General features: G+C 36.0%; 1 protein-coding gene and 1 long non-coding RNA gene across 2 annotated transcripts in view; one reads left to right on the top strand and one right to left on the bottom strand.

Moving 5' to 3' along the window:
- The first annotated feature begins 759 nt into the window (after positions 1–759).
- LOC147538066 (uncharacterized) overlaps positions 760–11,975 on the top strand; it is a 30,356-nt gene continuing 19,140 nt past the window's right edge. Inside the window, exons 1-2 of the long non-coding RNA XR_015226281.1 lie at positions 760–2,120; positions 2,841–2,936. This is a non-coding gene — a long non-coding RNA (uncharacterized LOC147538066). The remainder of the gene's footprint in view (positions 2,121–2,840; positions 2,937–11,975) is intronic.
- The window catches only part of LOC147538065 (choline monooxygenase, chloroplastic-like), a 56,593-nt gene continuing 52,060 nt past the window's right edge, over positions 7,443–11,975 (bottom strand). The window contains exons 9-10 of the mRNA XM_086644407.1: positions 9,217–9,267; positions 7,443–7,779 (exon numbers count right to left, since the gene is read on the bottom strand). Of these exons, the coding sequence (XP_086500533.1) occupies positions 7,639–7,779; positions 9,217–9,267 (192 nt within the window). The 3' untranslated portion in view covers positions 7,443–7,638. The remainder of the gene's footprint in view (positions 7,780–9,216; positions 9,268–11,975) is intronic.

Below are 11,975 nucleotides of genomic sequence, written 5' to 3'. Positions count from 1 at the left end.
ACTCCCAAAATCTAAGTTTGGGGATGTTTGATGAGACATGAAACTGTCCCATTTGAATCTCTTAACTGGAGCTAGTTAGTCCATATCGAGCCGTTACTCTGATGAATTGCTTGTTTTTCTATTTCAGGTGTCTTTACAGAGCTTAGTGTGAAAAACAGATGAAATCGGGAGAAATAGATAATAGGGGTACTATTGTCGTTTGTGGATTCTGATAATTTTGGCCAAGATTGATGCTCGGGTGAAAGTAGAATCCGAGGTGAATCCAACGGCGAAAACGGAAGTCAAATCGGAGTCCGGATGTGCGAAATAGAGCGAGTCAAAGTTGTGGTCAAAATCAGGTCAACCTAGGGATTTCAATGACACATGGCGCACAAGATGGTACCAGATCAGACGATGAAGACGTTACGTGGGCTATGTTCGGTCATCATGGGTGTGTGTGGGGAATTCAATGGGATTACCGTTTCAGTACACCCGATCCCATACTGTCAAAGTATCCCTAGCATATCGAACGGTCCCTGCTGATGAAGCAACGCGTGGGATCATCTGAGATGGCGCCGTAACTTTCTGAGCTCGCCTACGATGTACGGAATCTGTCTTCTCATGACAGCTCACGCCCAATCCACCTTCTCCACTGGTGTTAACCCAGATTTATGGGATATTACCTTATCCATTATTACACTTTCTCTTTTAAACCGAGAAAGTATATAGAGAGAGGGAAAAGGTAGGTATATAGAGAGGGAGGGCTCGGTGGGTATTGATGTTTACAGAGAAGGAAAGATATCTTGATGGAAAGAATAAATCCGAGAAAGAGATATTGAGGAAGGAGGATTTCGGTTCGGAATTGTCAAATATTTTAGAGAGAGAAACCGAGAGATGAACAAGGAAAGAAGATGGATTGAGGATCAATCCGAGTATAGAAGGAAAATTACAGAGAAGATGTGATTAAAAGAATAGGGCTCATTTATTTTTTCCCTATAAAAACAGAGAATGAAAATGTAGGAAGGGATCTCTCAGTGGGGGGATTAACACGGCTAAGGACCGAGAGCCATCATCATCATCATTCGGTTTTTCTTATCTCTGATTATTTTTCTTTTTCTATTTTTGTATTCTCCTTCTTTGTGAGAGAGAGAGAGATTACAGAGAGAATGAGAGATTACAGAGAGATAAAGAGATTGTAGAGAGAGATAGAAAGAGAGAAATTACAGAGAAAGAAGAAGAAATTCGGATTGATTTTGTTATTTTTCTTATTCTTATTTGTATAAGAGAAGGAGAGAGTTTAGAAGAAAAGAAAAACAGTAGAGAGAGAGAGAAATCAGTGGGGAAGACGAGAAAATTCCTTGAGAAAATAATTTTCCCACAGAGAAATCGTTTCCGAGAAGACGAGAAAATCGATTTCCCTAAGGGTCTGTTTGGTTTATCGAGAAAATTGTTTTCCCGCCTGCTGGAAAATACTTCCCTAAGGGACTGTTTGGCTGCCAGAGGGAAAATCAGCAAGTAATTCGTGGTTAATTTTTTATGTTTCTCTTGTTCTCTTTCATACTTACTAGTTTTTATCCGTTTATCATGAGTTCCTAAACACCTAATCTAGGGTTAGGATGAAGCCTTAATTTTGTATCATAGGATGACATTTTTCTCACGATAAATATATTCGATGTGCTTTGATAGATAAATTTAATTTCTTTGCACTTGTTTTATAGTATCTCCTTCATTAATTATGCTTACAATTTGATGTTACATGTTTAGACTTAGAGTCTTTAATGTATCATGCTTAGGGTTTGTAAGTAATAGTTGGAGCATCTCTTGAATATTAGTCTTGAAATTAAGATATTAGATGTTTATGTCGTTTTAAAAGATTATAATTTTCTGAGGTTTGGTACGAATGGTTACCTTCCCTTGAGTTATAAGAAAAACATTTGATTGTGAAAAACTAGGTCACTTTACATACACGATAAGGTGGATTCCGAAACTCTAGATTTCTCCTTTATTGATCCTTTTACCATTATTGTCTATCCCCGTCGATTGTTTGAATAGTCTTGTTATTTTTATTTTTCTCATCACAAAAACCAACTTTCGAAGGAAACCATATTAGTTATAGGATTTAAAATAGATTGACTTAGAGGGTGTTTGATTTTTTAGCACTTGTAAGTGCTACCACTTACTAAGTGATAATCACTTATTAAGTGATATCACTTGTAAGTGATGTGGCGTTTGTTTTCCATCACTTCTAAGTGCTTGATTTTTGTTTTTATATTAAATCTAAATGTCATAAAAATGAGAAATTGTCTATTTTGACCTTAAAGTATTTACATATTAGTATTTCATACTAATTCATTGTGCTCGCGAGTTTAGATACAAGAGAATTACGGTTTATGAATACTTTGTGTTGAAAATATTAACCTCAAATAATTAAAAAGTATGAAGGAGAAAGAACTTACGTTGCATCATGGAGTTTGGGTGGTTCCGTGCCTAATGAACGAAGAGATGTGAAAAAAATTTAAGAGAAAAGATTAGGTGAAGGATGAGTGAAAAGGAAAAGTGTCATCGCTAAAGTCATAAAAAGATTTTTTTTTACTTATCAATTGTTTAAGATTTTTTTTTGGGTTATAATCATATTGGTAATTATTATATTCGGAGAAGGACAAAAATGTCTTTTTTAGCACTTAGAAAGTAAGTGCAAAAAAATAAGCTCCAAGTTGGAGCTTACTTTTTTGCACTTACTTTGACCCCACTTACAAGTGATATTCACTTATTAAGTGAAAAAACAAACGGCCTAAAATTGCCGGCCCACACTTATTAAGTGAAAATCACTTAATAAGTGCAAAAATCAAACACCCTCTTAGTCTCTGCGGATCGACCCGGTCTTACCGGAATTATCACTTGACGCCCGTATACTTGCGGGTGGTGACCTTTTAAGGAAACTTTCTAGGCCCATCATGGCCATTTGGGAAATAACCCTTAGAAGTAAATATTAAGTCAACCTTTGGAGACTTACTCGATATATGTTAAACGTGTTTTCCAACATGTCTACTTTGAGACGATTTGATCACCTTCTATAGGTTGCGTTGGCCGACTGGAAGGAGGCGTCGGTGAGGCGGTTGAGATTCACCATTTCGGGTGGAAACTACTATTTCGTAGTCTAAAGTTATTAGGATTTCCCTTCGAGGTTATCCCGTATCCTTAGATGTTCAGAAGTTACCTTGTTCAAAGATTCTCAATAGATTATGTTTCTGAATTGATAGATTCTTTAGGAGGGTGTTCCTCCTTGAAAGACTTTTGAAGCCCAAGTTTAATAATCAATCCTTAAGATCCCCGCTGACTGGGATCCCTGCTAACGTGGACTCCCCTATTCTTCTCGTAAACCCCAGGCTAGACTTCGTTATATTTGAGTCAGGGTAGGGCTTAATTAAGGAGCCTCGTACAATCCCTGACAAGGCAATACAAGCCCTACTTCACCAGACATTACAGAATCGATCCCTGCCAGTTTGGCACGAAGATGTTCCTAACTGACTAGATAATACAAGAACTGCTTCGCCAAGAATTAAAGAAGCCTTGCCAGTTTAACAAAACGGTATTTCAACTGACCAGGCAATACAAGCCCTACTTAAGAAGCCCTGCAAGTTTAATACAAAAGTGTTTACAACTGATCAGACACCTAAAAGTCCTGTGTGAACAACCCCAACCAAGAAATTCACTAGTACGCCCTGCTTCGCTAGGTAATAGATTAAGCCTTGTTGGTCACGCAACGTAAGTCCTGCTTGTCCAGGCAATAAATTAAGTCCTACTGGTCATGCAATGTAAACCTGGTTTGCCAGGCAATAAATTAAGCCATGCTGGTCAGGTAACATTAACCCTACTTCGCCAGACAATAAATTAATCCATGCTGGTCAGGCAACGTAAGCACTGCTATGTAATATACAATAAGTCCTACTTTCGTAGGCACAATAAGCTCTACCAGTCACAATAACCTTGTTCTGCTAGGCACAATAACCCTTGCTTTGCCAGACACAGTAAACACTGCTTTGTCAGGCGTAAGCCCCTCTGCCAAGGCAACAAAGTAAGCAATGTTGGTCGGGCGACAAAGCAAACCTTGCTTTACCAGGCGCTATGAACGGAATTAATTAAAACCTTGCTTCCTAAGGACAATCAAATCCGATCTGGACGTTCTCGTTTTCCCCAAATAACCCCCCTAACTGACTTCTCCTCTTTGTAGTTTTAGTCTCTTTCATAACTGAACTGCGTCCAAGCTTTAAACGTGAACATCTCGTTCATCTGGAATTGGATTTGAATGATTCATGCCTCTAAGCTGAAGAACTCGGTCAGAAAATGCAATGCTTTGCTTTCAGACTTCAGTTAGAGTTTGATGAGTCAGACCGAGCCAATATTGAATTTCCTTGCAACAAAATTTCCATGAATCTCATTACGTAGGAGTATAATTTCTCTTCTAGCAGTCAGGGCCGGCCCTGGGCCCAAAGCAGACAAAGCGCCGCTTTGGACCCCAAAATTTTGGGGCCACATTTAGAAGGATTTGAAGAGGAGGTGCCTTTATCATTTTCGGCCAGGCCTACAACTTTATAAAGGAGAAAGGCCACAATAATGTCAGTTACCCATCTTGGGGGCCCAAAATGCATGATTTAAGGTAAATGTGGGCCCTACAATAAAGCCTTTTATACCTCATTAGTCATTTCCCTTAAAATTACTCTCTCCTCCGTCTCATACTATAACGTACTCCCACCTATCTCTCTTTGATTCCGTCGCAGTACATTACACGTTTTGCTCTTCAGTTCCTCCAATCCCCATCTCTTCCTCAGTTCCTCTCTTACATTTTATTACCTATTATGCTTACGCGTATTAGTGTGGTTTCATTTTTTTTGGCTTCTTTTATTAATTTATTTGTTACATACTCATAATTTTATTATTATCTTGATTTATTTTTATCAGTTCATCTTTACTGACAAACATATCATTATTGATATTACTATAAATGTGAATTTTAATTTGTAAATATAACAACAAATTCAAATTAGTTATAATATAATCATGCACTATGATATTTTCTTATTTAATATGACTAACGACTCAAATTTATATACTATTATTTAATATGACAAAGCTACTACTACAAGTACAAATAGTTTGCATTATAGGCACAATAACTTTTCCAAAAAAAAGAGTCAATTTAATTTGACTTAATTGATTTTATTGTGTTAGAGGACAACCTATTTTAAAAACCTGAATGCTTGGAAATTATTTTTTAGTTGGTCAATCTCTTTTTAATCTCTCTTGTTCACCTTATCAATTACCATCGCAAACCACGACTGACCACCACCACCGCCGCCATCATCTCTCTCTCTCTCATACACACATCTCCTCGCAGAAAAAACTAGAAAAGGGAGATCAAAATTAAAAAGAATTAAAAAGATAAAGAGAAACATTATAATCAGTTGATTGTCGGTGGTCGATGATCATGTTGGTGATTGTGCAGAAGATAAAGAGGGTCATTACTTGTAAAAAGAGCAAAGAAAGTCTATGGATTCTAAACCGAGTGACTTTCATTAAATTTTTGAAATAATTTAAATAGAGAACTCATAATACATTTTGTCAAAAATTATTTGGATCGACATCATATATAAAGTTGAAGGGCCACATTTTTTAATTCCGCTTTGGGCCACAAAAATGTCAGGACCGGCCCTGCTAGCAGTCAGTGTCTTGCTATGAAATTGGTTTGAAGAAGACTAATTAGGAGTAAGGGGAATAAAAGGACATTATAGTCCCAAATAGCTTGGCTTTCCCACATTCTCTATGTTGTTCCTCTGGTTATCAATCGATAAGTCGATTTCTCTCTGTCTTGGCTTGATTTAGACAGAGTTTCCTTTCTCTAACTTATAGAGAGATAAACTATTAAGGAATAATGATTTATCAATATTCCTTCTTTCGGACTAACCGAGATAGGTGTTAGTGTAGTCGAGGCAAGAATAAATTCTCTTTCCTTAAGACATTTTACACCCCCGTAACAGTACCAAACGTTAAGGTGTATGCCTTCGGGATACAACGACTTTCCTTTCAGAGTTTTAAGATGGTACTTCTTTATTCTGAAAGCGGACGAACCTTTGTCAGTATTATGAGCTCTTGGACTAATGCGGATGATCTTCTAGATGCTTCGGAAATTCAAATTTCACTCGAAACTTCTTTCTTCATTTTTCTAGATATTCTATTCTAACCAGAACTTCTAGAAATACTTCCTTAATTAGATATTCTAGGCTAACCAGAACTTCTAATTGTTAGAAGGGAAGAGAAGAAGAGAATGAATTGAATTGATGTTCTAGACGACCTATGATTATTACTTCATTCTAAAATTTCTTTCTTCCTTTTTCTAGATATTCTAGTCTAACCAGAACTTCTAGAAATACTTCCTAATTAGATATTCTAGGCAAACCAGAACTTCTAATTGTTAGAAGGGAAGAGAAGAAGAGAAGAGAATGAATTGATTGATTGAAAAATGAAGTGGGTTTGGTGGGTTTATATAGGAATTGAATAGGTACATTATTTTGGGACATATCTCTTGATTTTTGGGGACAAAACCCTTAGTTTTTGGGACACAACTCTTAGAAATGAGTTGGTTAATTAACTGGGATTTTCGGGTGAGTTCTGGGCCATTAAATTTGGCTAAAACACTCGGATTGAACGGCAGCCCTTAGATGGCATGAGATCTCTTGATTTTGGGACATATCTCTTGATTTTTGGGGACAAAACCCTTAGTTTTTGGGACACAACTCTTAGAAATGAGTTGGTTAATTAACTGGGATTTTCGGGTGAGTTCTGGGCCATTAAATTTGGCTAAAACACTCGGATTGAACGGCAGCCCTTAGATGGCATGAGATCTGTACCGAAATGTGCCCACTGCGCAAGCCAGATGGCCGTTAGATGTGAGATCTCGGGAAATCCCGAATCTATCCCGACACGGAGTGGACGCACGCCGTTGGATCTTGCTGATCCAACGCGTCTGGCGGTATCCCACTCCTGTCCCACTCATCTTCAGGCGCAACCGTCGGATCCCGCGTCTAAAACTCGGGTGGAACGCGAGCCGTCCAAATCTGGACGTGCTCGCTTCGCCCAAATGGTCCCCAATTTAACTTTGTCCCTTTTGACGTTTTAGTACCTATTTTAACCGATCTTCGTCCAAACTTTAACCTTGAATTTCTCATTCATCCGGAATCGGAATTGAGTGATTCTTGGCTCTAAATTGAAGAGCTCGACGAGACGAACGCAATGGTACATTTCTTTTCTGAGTTTGACGAGTCGGGTCGAGCCAAAATTGACTCCGATTCCAACACTCTACATTGTTAAATCTATGTATAGAATTCTTTTACATACCTCATATATATAGGTAGGCTTAGCCTCGTTTTCTGTATTGTTAACTCTGCATAAGGACTTTTTGACATAGCTTTAACACATCAATAATTCAAGTATTACTTATTATCAATGCCGACAAATGTAACCGATCAACCAAAGTGTAACCAATCAACCAAAGTGAATCTCACAAAGTTTAAGTCACCAAACGCGTTCTTTCATTATTTAGTTTTTACAAGATGAGATAGCTGACAATGGACTTCACAGTGAGACCCCTAATGGTTATCGGAATTAGTACGTAGTAAGGTTGTGAGAGAGAAGACGGTGGAAATGATGAACGGCTTTCTCAAGGGAAGGTACATATCTGCCACTGGTATATGTTGGTGATTCGAGTCCTCTTTGAACACTTTCACACAATGCAATATCTTCCACCTGCACACTTCGTCCATCTCTTAGTATGTGTGTGTGTGTATATAAATATACCAATAAAGAAGGATGTGATGTCTCTTAATGGATGATTATGAGATATAACAAAGAAACTACATAAGAATGATATGATAGTTTTAGTTCTTAATCTACACTCTCTTCACAAAATAATGATTATATATTTTTTTTCGAACTTTTTAACTTTCATTTCATAGAGGAAATTCTATACTTTACTTAACTTACAATTTGATTTTTACCTAAGTTATCGCGAAGAATATCTTAGATTACCATTTTCTAAGTGGTTAAGAAGGAGAACCAAGGAACACGAGAAAGAAGAAGAAGAAGCTAAAAATACCCTAAATTCTTAGGTTTATTGAGAGATAAAGTGAATTTTAATGAATAAGGGTTTAGTGGATGAATAAGGGTTTAGTGGATGAATAATCAAAAGTAGAAAGGGACCTGATTGCTAATTAGTGATATTATTTAAATTTTATGTACCACATAATATTTTGACGATTTGTAGTTAAAGCAAAAGATGTTCTCTTTTTAATTATTAATGTAGTAATTTTTTGACAAATAACTATTTAGCTAACATTGCGGAGAATACATCATTCTAACATGTTCTTACATAGTACTTTACTTAACTAAAATTCTTTACTTTACCTCGCTAAAATTCTTTAGGGATGGAAATTCCATGATAAGATCCTAAAACACCACTTAAAGAATGGATGTTGATGTGACTTTCATAATTACAATGGAAACGGGACTCTATTGGTTCTTCTACTATTTCAAAGTCACTTACCACACTCTAATTATAAAACGAAAGAACCTGTCTGTAGTAAATTTTAATAATGTGAGAATAGTTCCTCATTAGAATAGGCACTCTAACAATTAGGAATACATGTTTAGGTCCTCTCCACTCATTATCGATTGATTTTGAGTTGGATGACCATAAACTTAGTTCAAAGTGATTAAAGAAATTATTTTATTCCTTGATAATTATCAAAAGAAATACAAGACCTTATTTATAGAGTTAGAAAACTACTAGTTTTCAATTTACTATTTACTAATATCTAATAGTTTCTAATATGTAATAGTTTCTAATAATTATTACTTTCTAATATAGATATTATATGAGATATCTCGCAATATGGAAAGATATTTCAACACTTAACATGGTATCAAAGCTAAACCCACGTGTAGGTTTAAAAGCAACACGTGCTCCACATCGCCCAAAATCGAAAAACAGACATGTGTTATGGTCAAAGAATGTCACACATAAGAACAATCAATAGATGATCTCAACTCATTGCCAATTGATTTTGATTTTGATGACCACAAGTTCAATTAAAAGACAAGAATAATTGATCTTAGATCAATGGTTCACTAATTATATAGTTATTATTCACAATTAATTACTATCGAAATAAGTAGTGAAAATACCTGAACTGAGTCCATATCTTCCATACATTTGTCGATGAAAACTTGGTCATCCTAATTAATAAAATACATAGTTAGAATAGGGATGGCAATTTCCAACAAAAAAGAATACCAGTGGCAACAAAACAAATCTTTAATGGACCAAATCTTTATGCAATTTACAGATCAGACTCATTATATTTTTAACCAGGATATCAACAAATATAAAAATAACAATAGCAGGATCTGAAATCAATATGTTAATTAAGTACATTGTTTCTAATTTATAAAATACACTGTAAGAAGGGCTCCTGTAAGAATATCAACGGCAATGTCTTTGATCAGGATTGGGGAAGTTGTTGAAAATAGTAGGTAGTATTGACAGCTAGACTGGTAAACCGTTGCAATGTTCGGGAGGCTAGATTTTCATTTGCGTCAGAAAATACTTTTCTCCAACTGCGAGAAGTTTGTTTCCTTCGGAAGAGAAAAATATTTTCTTCACACAAAAAACTTACTGTGAAAAATCTTTTCGACGGCATTTGGTTGCCATCCAAAATGATCAATAACACTTATGCCCCAAACCCTGAACCAAGCTCTCGCTTTCACTCTCGGTTTTTCTTGTTTAAGCGAGCTATTCATGCACAAAGTTTTTGAAATTGAATTGCAACTAGTTACTTGTTGTTGACTTGACTTCTTGTTTCGCACTTCTCATGAAAGGTTTGTTTATATGTGTTGGTTGAAGGTATTTCTTTTTGTTTATAATCTTTGATGTATGTTCATAAAACTTTAATTAGTATATTCTTTCTTATAAATAAAAATAGTTTCTTTAACAATAGGATTTATATTGTTTTTCATTGTAATGTTACAGGTTTATTATAGTTTTGTGTGATGGATAAAAATAGAAAAACAAATCAATAAAAAAAATTCCGACAGCATAGAGGCACTCGGAAATAGTGAGGGCATACTATTTATGGTGGGTATATAAGTATATTGATATCTGTCTTCGGAATAGTGGAATATTGGTGGGAATACGAATTATCCCGGCTCTATTTTTTCCAACGACCTAATAGATACAAGTAGTCGAAAAAGACATTTTTGGCTAAAGCACTCTGTCGAAAAAAGTTTTTCCTTCGCCACTTTAATTGGCAGACTTTGTTTCATTTCATCAATTTTTGTACCATCAGAAAAAGCCTTTCCTGACGATTTACTTCTTTTGATGGCTTTTCGACCCTGGAAAAACTCTTCATTTTTGTAGTGAGACTAGATTTTCCAACTGATCAAATGCTAAGAGTTTTTCGAGAATTTAACCTACGATTAATATAAACTCATTTCATGCAACCGACATGTATTCACTTTCTCTTTTAATCTCTAATGTGACAAGTAAGTGTAAGGTCGACGAAACGTGTTTGCCTTAGTTCTACAACAATAGGAAAATAACTGAAAAGACCACTGTAATTTTCGAAAGGGTTATTTTCCAAATAGCCTCCAACTTTGTGACCAATTTCTTGTCTAGCCCCTACTTTATCAAAGATACCTAGATGGTTCCCTTTTTGAGTTACCGTTATAACTCCGTCACCTCTCTCTGCCACCTCGTCTTCTTGCCACCTCATCGTCTTCACCGGCCGGTCAATTTTCCGGTCGGGACCTTCAAACATCAAAAAAAAACTTTTTGTTGTCCCTCCTCAATCTCTCTCTAAAAAAAAAATCTCTCTCCTTTCTCTCTCTCTCTCTAGATCTGGTTCACCGTGGACCAGATTTAGGTCTGTTCAGAACAGACCTAGATCTGATTCATGTTCAACCAGATCTAGAGAGAGAGAAAAATAAATAAATAAAAATTTAGAGAAAGAATGAGGAGAGAGGAAAATATTTTTTTCTTATTTTAATGTTTGAAGGTCGCCGGCCCAAAAATTGGTCGCCGACGACCTTTGCGAGTGAAGACGATGAGGTGGCAGAGAGAGGTGCTGAGATCGAGGAGAGAGAAATGATGACTGGTTAACGGAGTTATAACGGAAACTCAAAAAGGAGGCTATCTGGATATTTTTGATAAAGTAGGGGGCTAGACAAGAAGCTGATCAAAAAGTTGGGGACTATTTGGGAAATAACCCTTTTCGAAATGGTTATATCCACTACGGATGGTATTGTCCAAGAGGACCCGACAACTAATAGCTCAGTTGGTAGTGCATGTAATCCAAAACGATTGAGTTCCCGCGTTCGACTCCCAATAGAGGTGAAATCCATGACTTATTAAACTTTTTTTTTTTGATGAGAAATGACTTATTAAACTTGAGTTATTGAACAGTATAAATAAAATAATTAGATTGGTTTTAGGCCAGTAGTATATTTGAGTTTTAGGCTTGTCTCTGTAAAGATTTAAATTTGGCGGTTATCGAGCAAACAAACAATTGTCTCTTCTCTTTGTGTAAGGGTTTAAATTTGAAAGGTATAAATAAAATAATGAGACTGTTTTCCTACACTCTCTAGGTAAATGCGAACTACACTCTCCGAGCAACAAACAATTGTTTCTTTGTACCATAGTGCTTTTTCTTTCTTTTCATTCTTTACCACTAATACCTATATCTATGTGTAAAGAAAAAACCGGATTGTTTCTACCATACTACAGCTTATTCAAATCACATGTTTGTTATCCAAAACATGTTACCGTGTGAACAATAACTTCATTTCTACCATAAAAAAGTTTGTTTCTGATCTAATACTTGTTATCCAGTTCGTACAACTATATATATATGTTAAGAAAACAGTAACCTTTGTTTATACCAAACTAC

The sequence above is a fragment of the Eschscholzia californica genome, unplaced genomic scaffold, assembly GCF_041429995.1.
Source record: "Eschscholzia californica isolate CP2 unplaced genomic scaffold, dmEscCali1.0.p SCAF_5, whole genome shotgun sequence".
In the NCBI taxonomy this organism is placed as follows: domain Eukaryota; kingdom Viridiplantae; phylum Streptophyta; class Magnoliopsida; order Ranunculales; family Papaveraceae; genus Eschscholzia; species Eschscholzia californica.
Note: the sequence above shows the minus strand (reverse complement) of the source record. Positions and strands in the feature narration are given on the sequence as shown.